This window comes from Nothobranchius furzeri, chromosome 12 (genome assembly GCF_043380555.1).
Source record: "Nothobranchius furzeri strain GRZ-AD chromosome 12, NfurGRZ-RIMD1, whole genome shotgun sequence".
Lineage (NCBI taxonomy): Eukaryota > Metazoa > Chordata > Actinopteri > Cyprinodontiformes > Nothobranchiidae > Nothobranchius > Nothobranchius furzeri.
Genome location: NC_091752.1, coordinates 49,962,365 through 49,980,428, shown reverse-complemented (window position 1 = coordinate 49,980,428; position 18,064 = coordinate 49,962,365). Strand labels below are relative to the sequence as shown.

Below are 18,064 nucleotides of genomic sequence, written 5' to 3'. Positions count from 1 at the left end.
CAAGGGTAAAGGACAGGGAGTGAGACAGAGGAGCATCAATATGCCAAAACGTATTGTCAGGAAGAGAAGGAAGGCTGGACTAGCGTTTGGAAGAGGTGGTAACCTTAGCTCTGGTGCACGTCCGGTGTTTTAGGAAGTACGCAACTGTTGTTTTCTTCAGAAAGTTTCTGGACAACAACAATGCAACTCCATAATGTTTTAGTCTCTTCTCATAGAAAATGTAATCCCTGTGCAGCAGCTGTTTGCCCTCCTCTCTTCTTCTATCTGTGCCCTACTCCAGCTCATCCTTACCAAGGTGAGGTGATGCTACGCTCTGTTGATGGCTAATTACCTGAAACCTTGTGAAAGATGATGAGACTTCCCAAGCAGAAGTGACAGCTGCCTTTGTCTTTCTGTAAACCGCTGTAGCACTCTCCCTCTCTTCCACCCATCCATTTTCACTCCTGAGTGTGCAGCATACGGTGACACATTTCATGTCAGGGCCACTTCACAATCTCAACATCACTTCCAATATTGGAGGAACAAAGAAAGTAGACTATTTACTTACTTCATCTGCCACTACCTGAGTTTTCATAAATTACAATTCTTCTCATGAGTTAGCATTCTGTGTGAGAGGATCGTGATTTGAATTCATTATCGAGAAGACGCAATTTCTAGATGTTAACGTTAGCTCAAAAGATGAGACCATCGGGTAAGGATGTTGTGCCAGTTCCAGAAGCTTCTGGTAAGAAATTTAAATCCAGAAATTGTACTTAAATGACCAGAGTTTGCATAAATGGTTATCAGTATGTGCCACTCCTTTGATAGTTTTAGCATTTTGTTAAAAATTGGGCTAAATATGTGTAAGCTAGTGTATGCCTCTCTGTCAAGCATAAAAATGGAAGCAGTCTTTGCACAAAAGCTGCTTCTAAAATACCTTCAACTCAAAGGTTATTATGGTTTATGGTTTTTCTTCTATTCCTTGTTGGTAAAAGTAATGTTGGAGCTGCAGTATTATCAAAACTTATAAGGATGAAAAAGATAATAAAGGGGACATAATCTCATTTTTAGTCTCATCTAACACTAAAATCAACTCTCAACTAAAATCAACAATATATTGCTCGGAGCTTGAAGGTTCCACAGTATCTTAGCTGTTCCTAGTACTGCACTTTTCTGGACTCAGATGTCTGATGTTTTTCCAGGGATCTGATTTAGCCACTCCTCCAGTTTGGGGGATACGGTGTCGGTACAAGATCTGCTCGGGTGCAAGATCGGCTCGGGGTCCTTCGACTGCCGATGACGTCAAAGTACGGCAAACCCACTCGGACAAAATACACTACACCTCTATAATGTTGGAAAGAAATTAGCAGTTTTGTTATTAAAATGTTTCTTAAGACGTAAGTTTGTGTTTATAATGGTATTTGTAAAATAAAACACTATATTTTATTCATAATGTTGAACTCCTCTTTGAGCACATCCCTTGAAGGATCATAGGTATTAGCAACACCTGTGAAATTGTATTTGCAGGAAAGAAGTGTGTCCCGTTTATTGAAGTATTTTGTGTTTAGAATTTTTGACGTCTTGTCCATGAGTAGTTCAGTTACGCTCATAGCTGCTAGCCAAAACTCTGGAGTTAAAAGTTTTCTGGCTTTACTAAACTACCTGTCTGTACTTATTTGATTGATGGGAGTTTTACTTTCTATTAGACTCCAAATGTAATCATTTGGCACGTTTCTAATTCATAATTTGTAAGAATGTAATCGGTGATATTAGCATTAGCATTCCTATGGGTTTTTCCACATTTATTAGCATTGCGTTAACCACTCGCTGCCAAATTGCAGCCTTTGCAATTAGAAAATCTCCTTTGGTCACATCGCAATTTAATTGCACATTCAGTTAATCGTTCAGCCCTAATATACATGCAGCTCTATGCTAAAAGTGTATTTTCAAAGAGGTAATGATGGATTTCTTTGTAAAAGTTGTTCATCTTTCCAACAGAAAGATTTGCCTGGACCAACGTAACGTGATGACAACGTAACGTGATTACGTAATTCCGTAAGGTTCATGTTCAGCCAATCAACTACTTTGACGTCATCGGCAGTCGACGGACCCCGAGCCGATCTTGCACCCGAGCAGTTCTATTTCGTCTAGTCTTAGCCCTTAAGCGAGCTGCTATTGGAAGGGTGATCTCAGCATCAGCCAATCATGAAGAGCTTAAATGTACGCCCACCACGTGGGCACCCCTTGTGGGTTATATAAGTGGAGCGACTCCACTGCTCGCCTCCGTTTTCTCTTCACGCCAAGCTTAAGAGCTTCCTTTAAGAGCAATTATACAAGAAAAATCTACTCACCGACCATGTCCAGCGACGCCAGGACCTGCCCGGCCTGCCAGACGGGCTTCATCTCCAGCGGCGACCTGCACGCCAAGTGTGAGGTCTGTCTCGGGGCTCACCACGCTGGCCTGGCCTTGACCCCCAGGCCTCGTGCCTGTTTTGTACCGCTCTGCCCGTGGCTGAAAAGGTCCGCCGGGTCGAGTACTTCACCCCCTCCACCGGCGAGGAAATTCCGGTGGCTGGCACGTACTCGCTGGACAAGGCGTTACGGTTCTTCAACGTCGGCCAGGAGCCGGCTGGCTCCTACCGATTGGACGGTGTCGTCGACAGCGAGGAGTACGACAAAGCTGGCTGCCATAGCCCTTCTTCCCTCCTGTACAACACGGAGGTCGACCACGAGTTTGGCTGCCATAGCCCTTTTTCCCTCCTGTGCAACACGGAGGTCGAGAAGCCTTGTGAGGAGTACGACGATGCTGGCTGCCATAGCCCTTTTTCCCTCCTGTACAACACGGAGGTCGACGAGCCTCGTGAGGAGCACGACGAGGCTGGCTGCCATAGCCCTTTTTCCCTCCTGTACAACACGGAGGTCGACGAGCCTTGTGAGGAGCACGACGAGGCTGGCTGCCGCAGCCATTATTCCCTCCTGTACAACACGGAGGTCGACGAGCCTCGCTCAGTGGGTCCTTCTGCTCCAGTGGTTTCTCGCTCCTCCCTGCCAGCAGTTAGAGCGCTGCTCCAGGAGCTGCCCGCCATCATCTCCATGACTGCGACCCGCAAGCGGCTAGCTGTTCCAGAACCGGCTCCCCTGAGGCAGATGAATTGGCGGGAATTTTCGGGGCAACACAGACGCGCTGTCCAGACCCCGTCTGGCCGCGCTTCCCAGCTGCCATGAGCTGCTGGTACGCCGCTTCCGAGCCTGCCAGGCTCGAGGCGCCAATTTTCACATATGCGCCCATTACCAAGGTCGAGGGCTTCTCCGACCAGGGCTGGCCATCTGTTCCTCCACTGGAGCCGGACTTGACCTCGCTGTGTGGCGTCAAGAACCACCTCACTGGACCGCGAGCAGTTCCCGCTAAGCATGACCAGCTGCTGAGGCGGCTCGCCGATCGCGCACACCAGTGCGCCTTCCAGACCGGCGCTGCAGGAAATACCATCGCCTTCTCGCCTTTGGCGTTTCCAAAATGGTGGAGGAGCTTGACTCTCCTGTCGAGTCAAAAACCATCATTACTAAAACTGCTGATGCCATCCTCAATCTGTGCGCTGCTGTACTCACCGGTTCTGCTCGCATTGCTGCCTGGCAGACCCTTATCCAGCGGCCTTGTGGCTCACGGCCCTGCCCTCCATTCCTGAACACCTGCACAGAGAGATGCTGGAAGGCCACATCACCTCTGACGTTCTGTTTGGTCCCCATCTTACGAGCGTCATCTAGAGGGCTCAGCGGCTGAACTTTCAGCCACGGTGCGAGACCTGGTCCACTCTCGGTCAGCCTCGCACTCCGGCCGTTCCCCCAGATGATGGGACAAATGGCGCGGAAACTCCATGCGCCCAGCTGCACGGCCCGCCCCGCGGAGCCGGCCTCCCGCTGAGGCGGGACCAGGGAGTTGGCGGCCAACGGTTCCGAACGAGCCAGCAGACACAGCTTGGCAGTCACAGGAACCTCGCCGAAAACAACCATGAAAACGACTCGTTGGGGGGAATGTGTGTGCTTATGGCTGCAATGTTAACTCTGTGAATTATTTTGGTTTTGAAATAAAACTCAAAAAACGTCACATCGAGAGCAGAATCCTACAGACCTCTGCAGAACCTTCTGCCGAATCCTCACACCTGATGTTCCCCGCACCAAGCACTGCAGCACATCTGCATGTTCACACAGTCGGACTCGGTCATGTTACACGGTTAGCTGTAAAAGGGTGCGCTCCATTTGCGCACCGCCTACGGCCAGGCCCGACTCATCCCGCTTCCCCCCACAACGTTGGGTGGGACAGGATGTCATGGCACTGTCGCGACCACGCGCAAAGCGTGCACATTGCGCGGCTCCATCCGCTGGCACTTTGACGTCCCCGTGCACGGGCCCGGTTCCCACTCGTCCTTCATGGACTCCACGCTCTGCGGTGCGGATCAGCCTCTTCCAGCTGTTTCACACTCGCCCTTTCGAGCACAGCCCTCCATGGGTCGCTCCCAGTTCTCTGGTACGAGCGACGGCGGTAAGGACGCGAAACCAATCCTCAGACGTTGCTCACGTGACCTCGAGCACACGTCCGCTGTTGGAACGCGCGCACGAATGCCTCCCTTTCGTCTACTCGCTAGCCCAGCGCACTTTCTCCAAATGTCTGGAGACCGCGCTGCAGCCACTGCGCACGGCGGAAACGAGGGTTTTATTTTACCGGGACGATCTGCTCCGATGCGCCCGGTCCGAGGACGGGGCGTCAGTGCAAACCAGGAGGTTAACAGAGCATCTGTCAACCCTGAGGTTTTCTATAAACTGGGGGAAGAACTTCGTTCTTTCATCCCAGTCAATTATGTTTCTCGGGGTGGAGCTGAACGCCTCTCTAATGAGAGCATGTTCGTCGCCGGTGAGAGCGGCAGATCTCACCACGGTGATCTCCTGCGTGCAACTCCGCGAGATCGTGAGAGCCCTGTTAGTCATGAGACTTCTGGGCATGATGGCTGCAGTCCACTCGGTGGTGCTGCTGGGGTTGTTGCACTCGAGGCGCCTGCAAAGTTGGTTCATCTGCCTCCGGGTACACCCGATACGTCAGAAGAGACGTATGTTGTGGGTTCCCCCCTCAGTGGGCGGGGACCTCGCTCACTGGGGGAATCCCTGCATCCCCTCACACGGGATTCCCATCGGACGTCCTGCGTCACACGTATCTGTGTTTACGTATGCGTCACTGTCTGGGGTGGAGGGCACGTGCTTGTCCCATACGGCGGCAGATCGCTGGCCCTCCCACACGCACGAGCACATAAATGTGTTGGAGCTTATGACAGTGAGGAATGTGTTCATGCACTTCGCTGCCCTTCTCGATGGCCGTCATGTCGAAGTTCACACAGACAGCCAGGTGGCGGCAGCCTACGTAAATCGCCAAGGGGGAGTTCGATTCCCCCCTCTATTGCGCATAGCCACAGATTTACTGTGTTGGGCACATGTCCACCTGCTGTGCCACCTACATTCCGGGGATCCTGAATGTAGCGGCAGACATCCTGTCGAGAGGGGGTCCCCGCAACTCCGACTGGCGTCTGCATCCCGCGCTGATATCACAGATCTGGATAAGGTTCGGGGAACCGTGTGGATCTGTTCACGGCTCGCGAAAACGCTCAGTGTCGCCTGTGGGTTTCCCTGAGTCTCCGGGACCAAACCTCGCTCGGAGCGGACGCCTTCTCACACCAGCCCGGGCTTCGAACGCTCCTTTATGCGTTTCCACCAGTCCCTCTGATTCCCCGTCTCCTGGACCGAATTCGGTCAGAACAGCTTTCGGTAATTCTGGTGGCTCCCCGACGCCTGTCCGCGTCATGGCTTCCGGACCAGCAAGCGCTACTGTCCGGCTCCCCGTGGAGACTCCAGCGAAGGGAGGACGCCCCTCCCCAGGCGGATGGGATAATCAGACATCCTCCGGAAATAAGCCATCGGCTGTGGGCCTGGCCGCTGAGCGGTTTTGATTAGGGGTTTCTGGGCTGCCGCATGATGTGGTCGCCACGATTCAGAGTGCGCGGGTGCCCTCTACCGTTGCATCTTACGCTGCTAAATGGACAGCTTTCCAGAAATGGTGCACAGAGCGGAATGTTCAAGCGCTCTCCTGCCAGCTGGCGGATGTCCTATCGTTTCTGCAGCTACGGACGGACAGGGGGCTCGCATTCAGCACTATTAAAACATATGCTGCAGCTATCTCATGCTGTCCTCAGGGTTTTGGTGATAGGTCTGTTTTCGATCATCCCCTCACAAAACGTTTTCTAAAAGGTGTCAGAAGGAACAGACCTGTGTCCCGTCCGCTAATTCCCCAGTGGGATCTAACGGTGGTTCTGCGTGGCTTATCTGAAGCCCCATTTGAGCGCTTGGACCAGGTCTCACTCAAGTTCCTGTCACTTACAACTGCCTTGCTGCTGGCATTGGCATCAGTCACGAGAGTGAGCGACCAAACCGCCCTCTCAGTGGCTCCCGCATGCCTCAGGATCCGGGCAGATGGCGGGTCTGCTGTTTTCTGCCCCAACCCAGCCTTTGTGCCCGAAAAACATTAATGCTTCCTTCAAATCCAGGTCAATTTCATTGGCTGGACTTTTTCCTCCTCCCCATAATTCTGAGGAGGAGGCGGCTTCCCCTCTTCTCTGCCCGGTGCGCGCGCTCGCACGATATGTGTCACGCACTTCAGGGATTCGCCGCTCACAAAGCCTGTTTGTGCACTACAGGGAGTCTTCCCTTGGGCACGCGCTGTTGGCCCAGCGCCTTTGACTCTGGCTATGTGACGCCATTTCACTCGCTTACACATCATCGGGGCTGCATCCTCCTGAGACACTCAGGGCTCACTCAGCCAGAGGGATTTCCTCTTCTGTGGCGCCCCACAGTGGTGTGTCAATGGAAGTCATTTGTCAGGCTGCTTCATGGGCTTCACCCTGTTCCTTTACTCGTTATTATTTACGAGATGTGTCTTCAGGATCCATCACTCGTTCAGTGCTTGGACCTCAGCAGGCTGAGTGAACGCATTATGGCACCTCATCAGCCCTGCTTGAATGAATTTCATCCTCTTGTGGATGATATTTTTTAGTGGTGGCCCCACTCTTCTCTCTGGCTGCCTCAGCCTTTTAAGCCCTGGGCTGAGGCTGAGCTACCCCCACTAAAAGGAGACATGTTGGGTGTGTCCATTGGTTGAGCTAACCAGTGTGGCGTAAACCCATCCAGCTGCGCTTTATTCCAATAGCAGCTCGCTTAAGGGCTAAGACTAGACGAAATAGAACGTTGGTTACGTATTGTAACCCAAGATTCTATGAGTCTAGTCGCAGCCCTTAAGCCACTTGGCCACACTGGTTCTGTTAGGACTAAGAGCCATCGGAGGCGAGCAGTGGAGTCGCTCCACTTATATAACCCACAAGGGGTGCCCACGTGGTGGGCGTACATTTAAGCTCTTCATGATTGGCTGATGCTGAGATCACCCTTCCAATAACAGCTCGCTTAAGGGCTGCGACTAGACTCACATAGAATCTGGGGTTACAATACGTAACCAACGATCTTGTACCAACACCGGCCCAGATGACCACGGGCACCATCGATGTCTTCACTCTCCAGGCTTTTTCGAGTTCTTCTTTGAGGCCCTCATACTTCTCTAGTGTCTCGTGTTCATTTTTCCTGATGTTGCCATCACTTGGTATCACCACATCAACCACAATGGCTGTCCTCTGTTTGTCGACCACCACAGTGTCCAGTTGTTTCTCCGTCACCATTTTGTCAGTCTGAATCTGGAATTCCCACAGGAGCATGGCTCTCATTCTCAACCACCTTAGGGGGCTTTACCCACTTTGACCTTGGGGCTTCCAGTTCATGCTCTGCACAGATGTTCCTGTACACGATGCCAGCCACTTGGTTGTGGCGTTCCATGTATTTGTTCCCTGCCAGCATCTTACACCCTGCAGTTATGTGGTGGATTGTCTCAGGCACCTCTTTGCATAGCCTACACCTTGTCTGGTGTGGTAGATCCTAGCCTATGTTGCTCTGGTATTCACGACCTGTTCTCAGTAGGGTTGGGCATCGAGCATCGATAGGAACCGGTTCCAACTGTTCATTTTTCCCAGAATCGTTCAAAGTTTTTATTTTGATTCCTAGTTTCGATTCCTGGAATGCCGACCGGAAGAGGAATTCGCGGTTGATCTCCGTGAAAAATAAACATGAGCTGTAATTTGTGATCAGCGCTTTTCAGAGCTGATCACACCAGCTGTCTGTGTGCAGCACCGAGTCCCCCCTCCTCCCACACGGCGCGCAGCGGCCAAAAACTGCCGAACTTTTACTCCGTGACATAAACTTTAACTTCTACAGCGAAAATGCGCCGTAGAGGAAACTTGTTAAAATACGTCTACACGGTGGATTTAATAGAAGCTTTAAAGAACAAACTCTGGATGGTGTGAGGTGAGTTTGTCTCACTGCAGAAAGAAAAACACGCGTCAGCAGTCAGACGCAGCCGCTCACCAACAGAAGGCTGAACAATAACCTGTAGAATAATTAAAGTCATCATGCTGGAACAGCTTCTCTGTGGTGGACCACACCAGCTTCTGCCACATTAAATAATAATAATAATAATAATTAATCACACACAACGTTGTGAACATTTTAATTTCCTTTCTGAACTATTTCTGTTGAGAGTTTTAATGTTTAAAATCTGTTAGATTGTCACTGACAGCAGCTACGTTTAAGTTTCACTTTCTGTTCTGACTGAATGCTGCTGCAGCATGGAGGTGTAGTTCTCAGTCATCCTGGACATGATCATCCTGAGAGTGTTAGCTGAAAACAGCTGGATGTTTCTGGATATGTTGGAGACATTTAGCCTCTCATCCCAGAGGCTTCTTCCAGACTTTGGTTGTGGTCAGAAACAAACACACTGGTTGTGCTGCAAGTCTCTTTCTTTTTTCCTCCAAAACATGTTTTTGTCTAAATGAAGGTGATGTTATTGTTCATAGAATTAAAATTCATGTTGAAGTTAGGAATATTTCATCAAGTGGGACCTGTGGTTAGCTGGCTCATGTAAAGCATGTCATGTCTTGAAAGAATCGGAATCAGGAATCGAAACAAGGAATTGGAATCTGAACCGTTCAAAATCAAACGATGCCCAACCTTAGTTCTCAGCCATGATGAGTAACCCTGTGCTGTCTTTCAGACCAGCTCTTTCTAGCCATATAGGATTTCTTGATATCAGCCACTTCAGTTATCTGTCGGTGGTACATCCCATGTAGAGGTTTGTCCTCCCACGATGGTGTTTCCAGTGTCTCCTCCTCAGTTCGCCATTGTCTGAGACATTCACCGAGCACATCATCTGCTGGGGCCTTTAGAAACTACAGAACTAAAGAAGTACCAGGGTCTACTACCATTTAGGTAGTAGGAAACATTAATTTAAAAACTAAACTAAACAGAATCGAAAAAGATGCAATATATTTTGGCCGAATGGTGGTTTCTGTAGTCTGATGTCATAGGCAGGCGCAGGACCCCAAGCGGCTCTAGAAAGTAAAGCGACAGAAAACTACAATCGGCATCGCATTTTCTCGATGGAATTAAGTGAAGAACCATCAAAGTCTGAGTAGTCACGCTGAGGTCACATGCTCTCTTGCTCTACAGGTAACAATATCTAATGTACAGTTTTTTTAAACTAGCGACATTCATGGCGATATGGTGTCGCCAGGAAAGTACACACTGCCACTTTAAAGAAGCCAGCCATCCATTCAACCACAATTAATCCCTTTTAGAAAATCTTATCAGCCAGTTTCCATCAGAGTAAAAACAAGAACTGATACGGACGCCCTGAACAGATTACTCCACAGCGATGCAGTAGGTCCTCACAGGAGCACATTGACCCTCCTACAATCTTCCTATGGGCTCGACAGCGATGGGTCTCAGTTACTAAGCACTCTTAAGTTTCTACTCCACAGTCCATCACAACATTTTCATTACACGGTGTTGCTGCGTTCAACATGCTCACATTAGATTCTAGAAGAAAAATCATCAGACAAAACTTGCTTCTACTTCTCCGATCACCTTGATCTTCCTGAAGGAACTACAAAAGATTTGATGATTGGACAGCAGCTACATCACGTGCTTCAGGTCAGTTGTATATAATTAGGATCAACTTAGACCCGGCTCTTCAGTTTCATTTGAAAAATACAAATCACACCTAACCCAGCCACGCATTATGAGAGTGAAGATTTGTGAAGAAAAACAGCATTTTCTTACTTAAATTCTATCCAGACTTTACATTTTAATTAGGATTTACGTCAAACACTGTAGAGAGTTAATACCCATTCGTGTGGAGACGGAAATGAAGCTGAAGTCATGTGTGAATAAACGATTCTTCTGAGCGGTGCAGGAAAGCAAAAACACAAGCCAAAGTGACTGGTGACAGGAGACGCCTAAAAGAACGAATGTTGCCAATCAGAGGCAATTATGTTCCACAGCGCAGCAGTTCCACTCCCAGTGTAAGTGAATTCCCAGCGTGACCAATCTGTCAATGAGAGGCAATGCTGAACTTATCAACAATCCTGTCTGCATAAGAACCACAGCAGGCCATCCAGCGGTGTTAACCTTCTTTCCAAAGCTGGCGCAGAAAAGTGAAGGGTAGGAAATGTAAATAGATACAAGCCTGAGGGAATCTGTGGGAGCACAGCCCACGTAGCGATCTGTCAATTTAGCAGTGTGTGGGAGAGTAAGCATGGTAAGGACTGTTTTCTGTTCATTAACACTCCCAGAGCAAGGGTTTATGGCGATGCGGCTACTGTTGTTAGCACATCTTTAAATAGAAAGGTCTGTTAATGCAGCTTTGGTGGTGGTGGGGGTGATGGGGGGGGGGGGGGGGGTGTCACACTACAGTGATTTTAACCGTTTATTATATTTACATCTAATCTGTACATCTTGTTTGGTCTTGAGTGGAATCCAGTATCAGCATCACTGCAAAAACTGATTTCTAGAAACTTTTTTTTATCTCATTTTAGGACCATTTATCTTTTTTTATTATTTTTTTTATATAAAAAAATTAATTCTTCACTAGAAAAATAGCATTGCTTAAAAAGAGGTAAATAATCTTAAATATGATCCAAATGTTCTTGCTTTGAGTAAAAAAAAATCGGCCATCTGGGGAGAGCAAAAGTTGCATGGCTAGAATTTCTAAAACTAGCAAACATTGCTGTTTAAAAAAAATTGTTTTCTCTCTAATTTTAAGTAATGCTGTTTTTCTGGAGAATAATTTATTTTCTTTTCAGGCTAAAATAGGATAAAATGTCTAAAAATGAGTATTTTTAACTTTCTTCGAAAGCATTTTTTGCAGGTTTTCTCCCAGTTGGACGTGCCGGGAAAACCTCACCAGGGAGTCGTCCAGGAGGCATCATAACCAGATGCCCGAGCCACCTCAACTGGCTCCTCTTTAAGCAGCAGGTCTACTCTGAGTCCCTCCCGGATGGCCGAGCTTCTCGCCTTATCTCTAAGGAAGACCCCAGCTACAGTTGTGGTCAGAAGTTTACATACACTTGTAAAAAATATAATATAATGGCTCTACTGAGTGTCCCGTTATTTCTAAAACTCTGATTTTTCTCTGATAGAGTGATTGGAACAGATACTTCTTTGTCACAAAAAACATTCATGAAGTTTGGTTCTTTAATGTCTTTATTATGGGTTAACAGAGAAAAGTGATCACATTTGCTGGGTCACAAATATACATACAGCAGTGCTAATATTTGGTTACATGTCCCTTAGCCATTTTCACTTCAATCAGGCGCTTTTGGTAGCCATCCACAAGCTTCTGGCAAGCTTCTGGTTGAATCTTTGACCACTCCTCTTGACAGAATTGGTGACGTTCAGTTAATTTTGATGGCTTTCTGACATGGACTTGTTTCTTCAGCACTGTCCACATGTTTTCAACGGGGTTTAAGTCAGGACTTTGGGAAGGCCATTCTAAAACCCTTATTCTAGCCTGATTTAGCCATTCCTTTACCACTTTTGATGTGTGTTTGGGGTCATTGTCCTGTTGGAACACCCAACTGCGCCCAAGACTCAACCTTCGTGCTGATGATTTGAGGTTATGTTGAAGAATGTGAAGGTAATCCTCCTTCTTCATTATCCCATTTACTCTCTGTAAAGCACCAGTTCCATTGGTAGCAAAACAGCCCCACAGCATAATATTCCCACCGCCATGCTTGACTGTAGGCATGGTGTTCTTGGGGTTAAAGGCCTCACCTTTTCTCCTCCAAACATATTGCTGGGCATTGTGGCCAAAAAGCTCGATTTTTGTTTCGTCTGACCACAGAACTTTCCTCCAGAAGGTCTTATCTTTGTCCATGTGATCAGCAGCAAACTTCAGTCGAGCCTTAAGGTGCCGCTTTTGGAGCAAGGGCTTCCTTCTTGCACGGCAGCCTCTCAGTCCATGGAGATGCAAAACACGTTTGACTGTGGACAATGACACCTGTGTTCCAGCAGCTTCTAATTCTTGGCAGATCTGCTTTTTGGTGATTCTTGGTTCACTCTTTACCCTCCTGACCAAATTTCTCTCAGCAGCAGGTGATAGCTTGCGTTTTCTTCCTGATCTTGGCAGTGATGAAACAGTGCCATGCACCTTATACTTACAAACAATTGTTTGCACTGTTGCTCTTGGGACCTGCAGCTGCTTTGAAATGGCCCCAAGTGATTTCCTGACTTGTTCAAGTCAATAATTTGCTTTTTCAGATCCATGCTGAGCTCCTTTGACTTTCCCATTGTAGCGTTTGTGGGCGTTTGTATTCAATGAGCCCTATTTACCTGGCCTAAGAGAAGTCACCAGCTGTAGTCACTCATAATCACTCACAAGAAGTTAAGAGGCCATGCTATGAAGCTCAGTTCACTGACACGTTTCTAAGTCACCAAAATTGCTAGATCATGTTGCTGTATGTATATTTGTGACCCAGCAAATGTGATCACTTTTCTCTGTTAACCCATAATAAAGGCATTAAAGAACCAAACTTCTTGAATGTTTTTTGTGACAAAGAAGTATCTGTTCCAATCACTCTATCAGAGAAAAATCAGAGTTTTAGAAATAACGGGACACTCAGTAGAGCCATTATATTATATTTTTTACAAGTGTATGTAAACTTCTGACCACAACTGTATAACCTGAGGAGAAAACGAATTTCAGCCGCAATCTCATTCTTTCAGTCACTACCCAAAGGTCGTGACCATATGTGAGGGTAGGAACGTAGATCGAGCTTTGCCTTCTGGCTCAGCTCTCTCTTCACCACGACAGATCGCTACAACGCCCGCATCACTGCAGACGCAGCACCAATCCGCCTATTGGTCTCACGCTCCATTTTTCCTTCATTCATTAACAAGACCCTGAGATACCTAAACTCCTCCACTTGGGTTTAAAGGAGCTGATTCTCTGCTGCTTAACACTCAGCTATAAACCACTCCAGTGAGAGCCAGAGATTACTTTCTGATGAAGCCAACAGGTGTTTTTCGCAGTGCATGTTTTATTTCAACACCTTTATAAATAGATATGGGTTTTATCTGAACTTTTTCTCTCTTATAGCATGAAATTTATGGTCACACACACACACACACACACACACACACACACACACACACACACACACACACACACACACACACACACATACACATACACATACACACACACACAAGCAATGACAAAATCCACATATTCAGCTCTATGAAACCAGAATCCCCAAACCTTGGCCAATGCCTCTTTGCATCTCTCTTTTCTTAATTTTCTGCAATCTCTTCCAAATTTCTGGTGTTTTTCCCAACGGACACAAGCTGTAGCAGTTCAATACTCCACAACACCAATTAGAAGGGGTAAATAATGGCACGGCCAGTGAGAAGCATTCCCACTGCGGCTTCCCCACCTCACTGATCTCCTCGAGCCGGTCTTATCAAAGCGGCTTTTCTTCACAGCCTGAAATTTAAGCTCAAAGGGCAGCACTAACTCATCAATGCTCGCGCCTCTTCCCTGCAGCAAGGAATAAAGTGTTCAATAACCAGGGCACATTATTACCACCCTGTCTGCACTTGCAAATAAAATAGGACAGTAAATCTTGTCTCGTACACGGCCATTTTCGAAAGATCACAGTGTGAATAAAATGTAAAAGGCACGACGAGATCTGGCTTAAACCTGCCGTACACGAGAGCAATCTGCTGAACTCCTCTTGTTGCACCTCTCAAAATCTACTTGTGCCAAAAGGTGAAAGTGTCACAACGTACCGGTGAGTGAGGCAGATACAAGGATCCACATGTGGGTGAGGGAAGCAGGCAGGCAGACAAACCAGAATGAGTTTAGAGTCTTTAATCTTGAACACACGCTGGACAATGAAACAATGAGCCGACCAGACAAAATGGACTAACAGGGTTTAACTACAGGAGGAGCTGGGACCTTGGGTGATTGGGAGACGAGAGGCAGGTGGGAGCAATTAACATGGACACCGGACTAAACAGAATGGGGAGACAGGACAGGGTGTGACAGAAAGATGAGTGGTTATTATTTTTTTCTGACTGTCTGCATTTGTCTGTATCACAAGCCATTGGGTACATCTCAACAAAACTCTCAGAAAAATATTATTCCAACTGAGTAGACTTCAGGTAAATCTGCAAAGTTGTAGATGAATGTGAAATTAAGTCAGTTTACCAAAATTTGGTGTGGTATGTGGGGTTAAATATTGTTGCTTTTAAGCTTAATATATCACCTTTACTTATGACCAATAAGAAGTGATATTCTATATAAATATAGAATACAAGGCTACTATGATGGATGAATCTAAGTGGATGGGATGTGATGTATGGTGATTTAATCGTGTGTGTTTATCAGAACCTTGTATGTAGAAGAATTGAGTTCTGGGTGTGAAAAGGTTTGCATTAAACTATGAAGTTGGTTCTTATCAAAACGGCATCAGACGCAATCATGTGTGTCTACCTCACCCTTTTTGGAGACCCTCCCCGCGGATCTGGAGGTCCTGAAGGTCGGATGACCTCTGGGCACCGAGGTTCAGTAGATTAACCGCAGTACCGGCGCTCCAGTCCAGAGATGTCGCCGGGCACACAGGTTGGAACTAGTTTGCGTCTATGGCAGCTGTTTCTGAATAGCTGAAGGAACCGTTTTGCTGCGTCAGCTTTAGTCAGCTTTTAGCTTGTCGAAGGCTTGTCAAGAGATGCGGTGTGAGCAGAGTTTCCCTCCAATGGCCAGTCAGAGTTAGCTCAACTAGCAGAATGCTGAATCACTCAGAAACTATTCTGTTTTAATTTCTCATATTATGATTTACTGGGCCAATCTGGACGTGCCATGTTAAGAGGTGTTGACAGACAAACCTCAGAACATCACGCCTTCTTTCAGATACAGGATGCTCTGATTTGTGGGTAAGAAAATATCTATGGGCAGTGACGTTATTTTAACTTTAATTTATCTCTAATGAACATTGTGTCTGAGTGTTGATAATGATTCACTTGTTAAATCCAAACATTACTGATCATAACCTCAAAATGTTTCATTGTAATAATAAAATTAATTTCAACCACATTAATTTAAGCACAGATTAATCAAAACATTTCATTAGTATTCATATAACATTTGTTCATTCAACCATATTATTATTTAATGATTATTTAACTTATGAGATGAAAATCGTCACTTTATTCAGAGGCATAAGGAATCCTGAGCCCCCTTCAGACAGGCCATGAAAAACGGAAATGTTCCGGACTCTGTCCGTAAGACCTTTGTGTCTGAATACAAACATCCGGATAACGTGTTCCGGAATTTATCTGGATGAAGCCCCTAGTAACAGGTCCGGACTTGTTACGGACAGGGTGGCTGATTCAGACTGGTGAGGTAAAGTTCCGGACAGAGAGGAGGAGGAGGGGACCGGGGGACACTGTGTGCACCTAGATAGCCCGCTGCTGTAGAATGCGGCGAACCATGGCAGCTCGCCTCCTATGGTACCGCCTAGACGCGCGACGGAGCGCTTCACACCGCTTCAATGATTCCTTTAACCATTGAGCTTCATCATCCAGGTCTCTTATGCGACTGCGTGTGCGCAGAATTATGCTTAAGCGCCTCGTGATTTTTATCTTGAGAGGCGCTATAGAAATGATATTTTCTTCTTCTTAACATGAGTCCAACCCCCCAACCCCACCCCCCCACCCCGCCAGACATCTGGAACTTTTCCCTGCTGTGTGAACGCAGCCGAAAGGATAAGTTCCGGTACAAAAGTGGTGTGTCTGAAAACACAGTTCCGGTTAAAAACCGGATTGAATTGTCCACAAATGTTCCAGAATGTCTGTCTGAAAAGGGCTCTGTAGAAGCCATAAGGGAAGCTTAGGCCTTGAAACAGGAACAGTTTGTTGACAATATGTTATCATGTGTTCAGAGCTGCAGAGTTTTCTGGCCTCGTAGGACGATAGAACGTAAAATCCACCTTAGAGAATGGAATTTATGTCTGCAGATGACCGGTAGCATGTAGGTCAAAATGTAGGTGAAAACTGACCATTTCTGGACGTTACAGGCATTAACCTGCACATGTCTTATATACGTTTATTCTGCAGAGGACGATGTTGCCTTCTGCTGCCCGCAAATAAACGGAGAAGGAAGTGATGCCACCAACATCGTCACAGCTCTGAGGATGGCTACAGGAAGTAGCCAAAAAATTAGCAAACAAGGTAAAGAACTTTACTTTTCTGTGTTTAAAAAGAACCAAGAAATGCAAGTAGCACACATATGTATTCTTACGTTGGTACACACAAATGTAAAAGTACAATTGAGTCTATTTTACTCATAACAAAATAGCAGAAGCTGATCAGTAAACAGTGTAAAGTAACCTGTATGCTTCACAGAAACACAACTCAGCACAAAAACGGTGTTGCTATATGTTTTGCGAAGTTTTGTGACAAATGAAAACATTAAGAAGGTTTTTTTACACCATTTTAATATAACTGATACTAACATTTATCTTTTAAGAACCACAAAGTTGTGTAACCTGGGTTCCTTTTAAGGAATGCTGCGAGTTTCATTTATTTATAAAGCCAATTCTGTCTCTTTGTGCACATTGTGTATATGTCCAGTAGCGTTACAGTTTGTGTTTGTAATGAGTAGTGACAAGTCCATTTTACTCGGAGGTCAGTGGGCTGCTGAAGGAAAGAAAGCGCCGAAACTGAAGAGAAGCCTCGGGCTTTAACAGATTTCTGCAGAGGAAGAGCCTATCTGCATGTCTACCCGAAGAAAGCAATGTGTGGGCAAGAGAACTCCAATTACGGCAAACTTCCAGAGCACCCAGTGAGTAAAGCTAAGTATTTCCAATCCACAAATCCACTCAAGAAAACCATGGATGGAGGAATAATTACAGCTTCTCTTACCCATGCAGTTCCTTGAGAGAAACGGAGATCTTGACATCGTGTCCGAGCACATGGAAAGCAGTGAGAATGTCGGCCCATTGCACCATCTCCCCCAGAGGGCCCCCCTTCAGCACCTTGGGACTGAAAACATCTCCAGACTCCTCTGTCAGGAAGCCGATGTGAACTAGAATCTAAATGCAGAAAGAAAGAGCCAAACAAAAACCCTCAGCTCGTTATTTAGTCAATTAAGTGTTCAGAGATTTGGTGAAATGTCTCTGCTCCATCATGACGCACGATGAACGGACCATTTCTACATCTTCGGTTTCTCATTTACACTTCAAATGATTTAGACAGGAATGGATTCACACAGTTAACACAAATAAATGAGTTTGAAAACTAAAAACAAGGCCGATTGACGGCTTATTCACACCAGCTCCTAGAAAACAATCAACTGCTCATGAATCTGAAATAAAAATTGACTGGCGCCTGGCGGAGTGCTAATTGATATGCAGAAGGATACACGAGCGGTTTAATTGCTGATGGGGAAGGATATAATTCCCAGACTGTTAAATATTTAATGAAATTAGATTTCTGAACAGATGGAGGTACTTCTTTTTAATACGTATATCCTTTTCTCCTGAGTTACATTTGCCTTTGAAAACCTCTTCCTAAAGCGTCTCTACAGACATCGGAGATGACACGTAGCTTT

The 18,064-nt window shown here is 46.5% G+C and overlaps 2 protein-coding genes across 2 annotated transcripts in view; both read right to left on the bottom strand.

Annotated features, from left to right (window-relative positions):
* LOC107376702 (alpha-1,6-mannosylglycoprotein 6-beta-N-acetylglucosaminyltransferase B) overlaps window positions 1-18,064 on the bottom strand; it is a 154,357-nt gene that overhangs the window by 67,210 nt on the left and 69,083 nt on the right. The window contains exon 8 of the mRNA XM_015945961.3: window positions 17,377-17,546. Coding sequence (XP_015801447.3) covers window positions 17,377-17,546 — 170 coding nt within the window. The remainder of the gene's footprint in view (window positions 1-17,376; window positions 17,547-18,064) is intronic.
* Window positions 2,844-4,956, bottom strand: LOC139062153 (uncharacterized). The gene is made up of 2 exons (XM_070542657.1): window positions 3,586-4,956; window positions 2,844-3,515 (listed from the first exon to the last, which is right to left on the bottom strand). Exons 1-2 carry the CDS (start codon window positions 3,985-3,987, stop codon window positions 2,946-2,948), a joined length of 972 nt encoding a protein of 323 aa, XP_070398758.1. The 5' UTR covers window positions 3,988-4,956; the 3' UTR covers window positions 2,844-2,945.

Coding starts and splice junctions, on each gene's coding strand:
- LOC139062153 (XM_070542657.1), bottom strand. CDS start 3,987: ATGGTTGTTTTCGGCGAGGTTCCTGTGACTGCCAAGCTGTGTCTGCTG. Junction 3,516..3,585: donor CAGCAATGCGAGCAGAACCG/GTGAGTACAGCA, acceptor TTGACTCGACAG/GAGAGTCAAGCTCCTCCACC.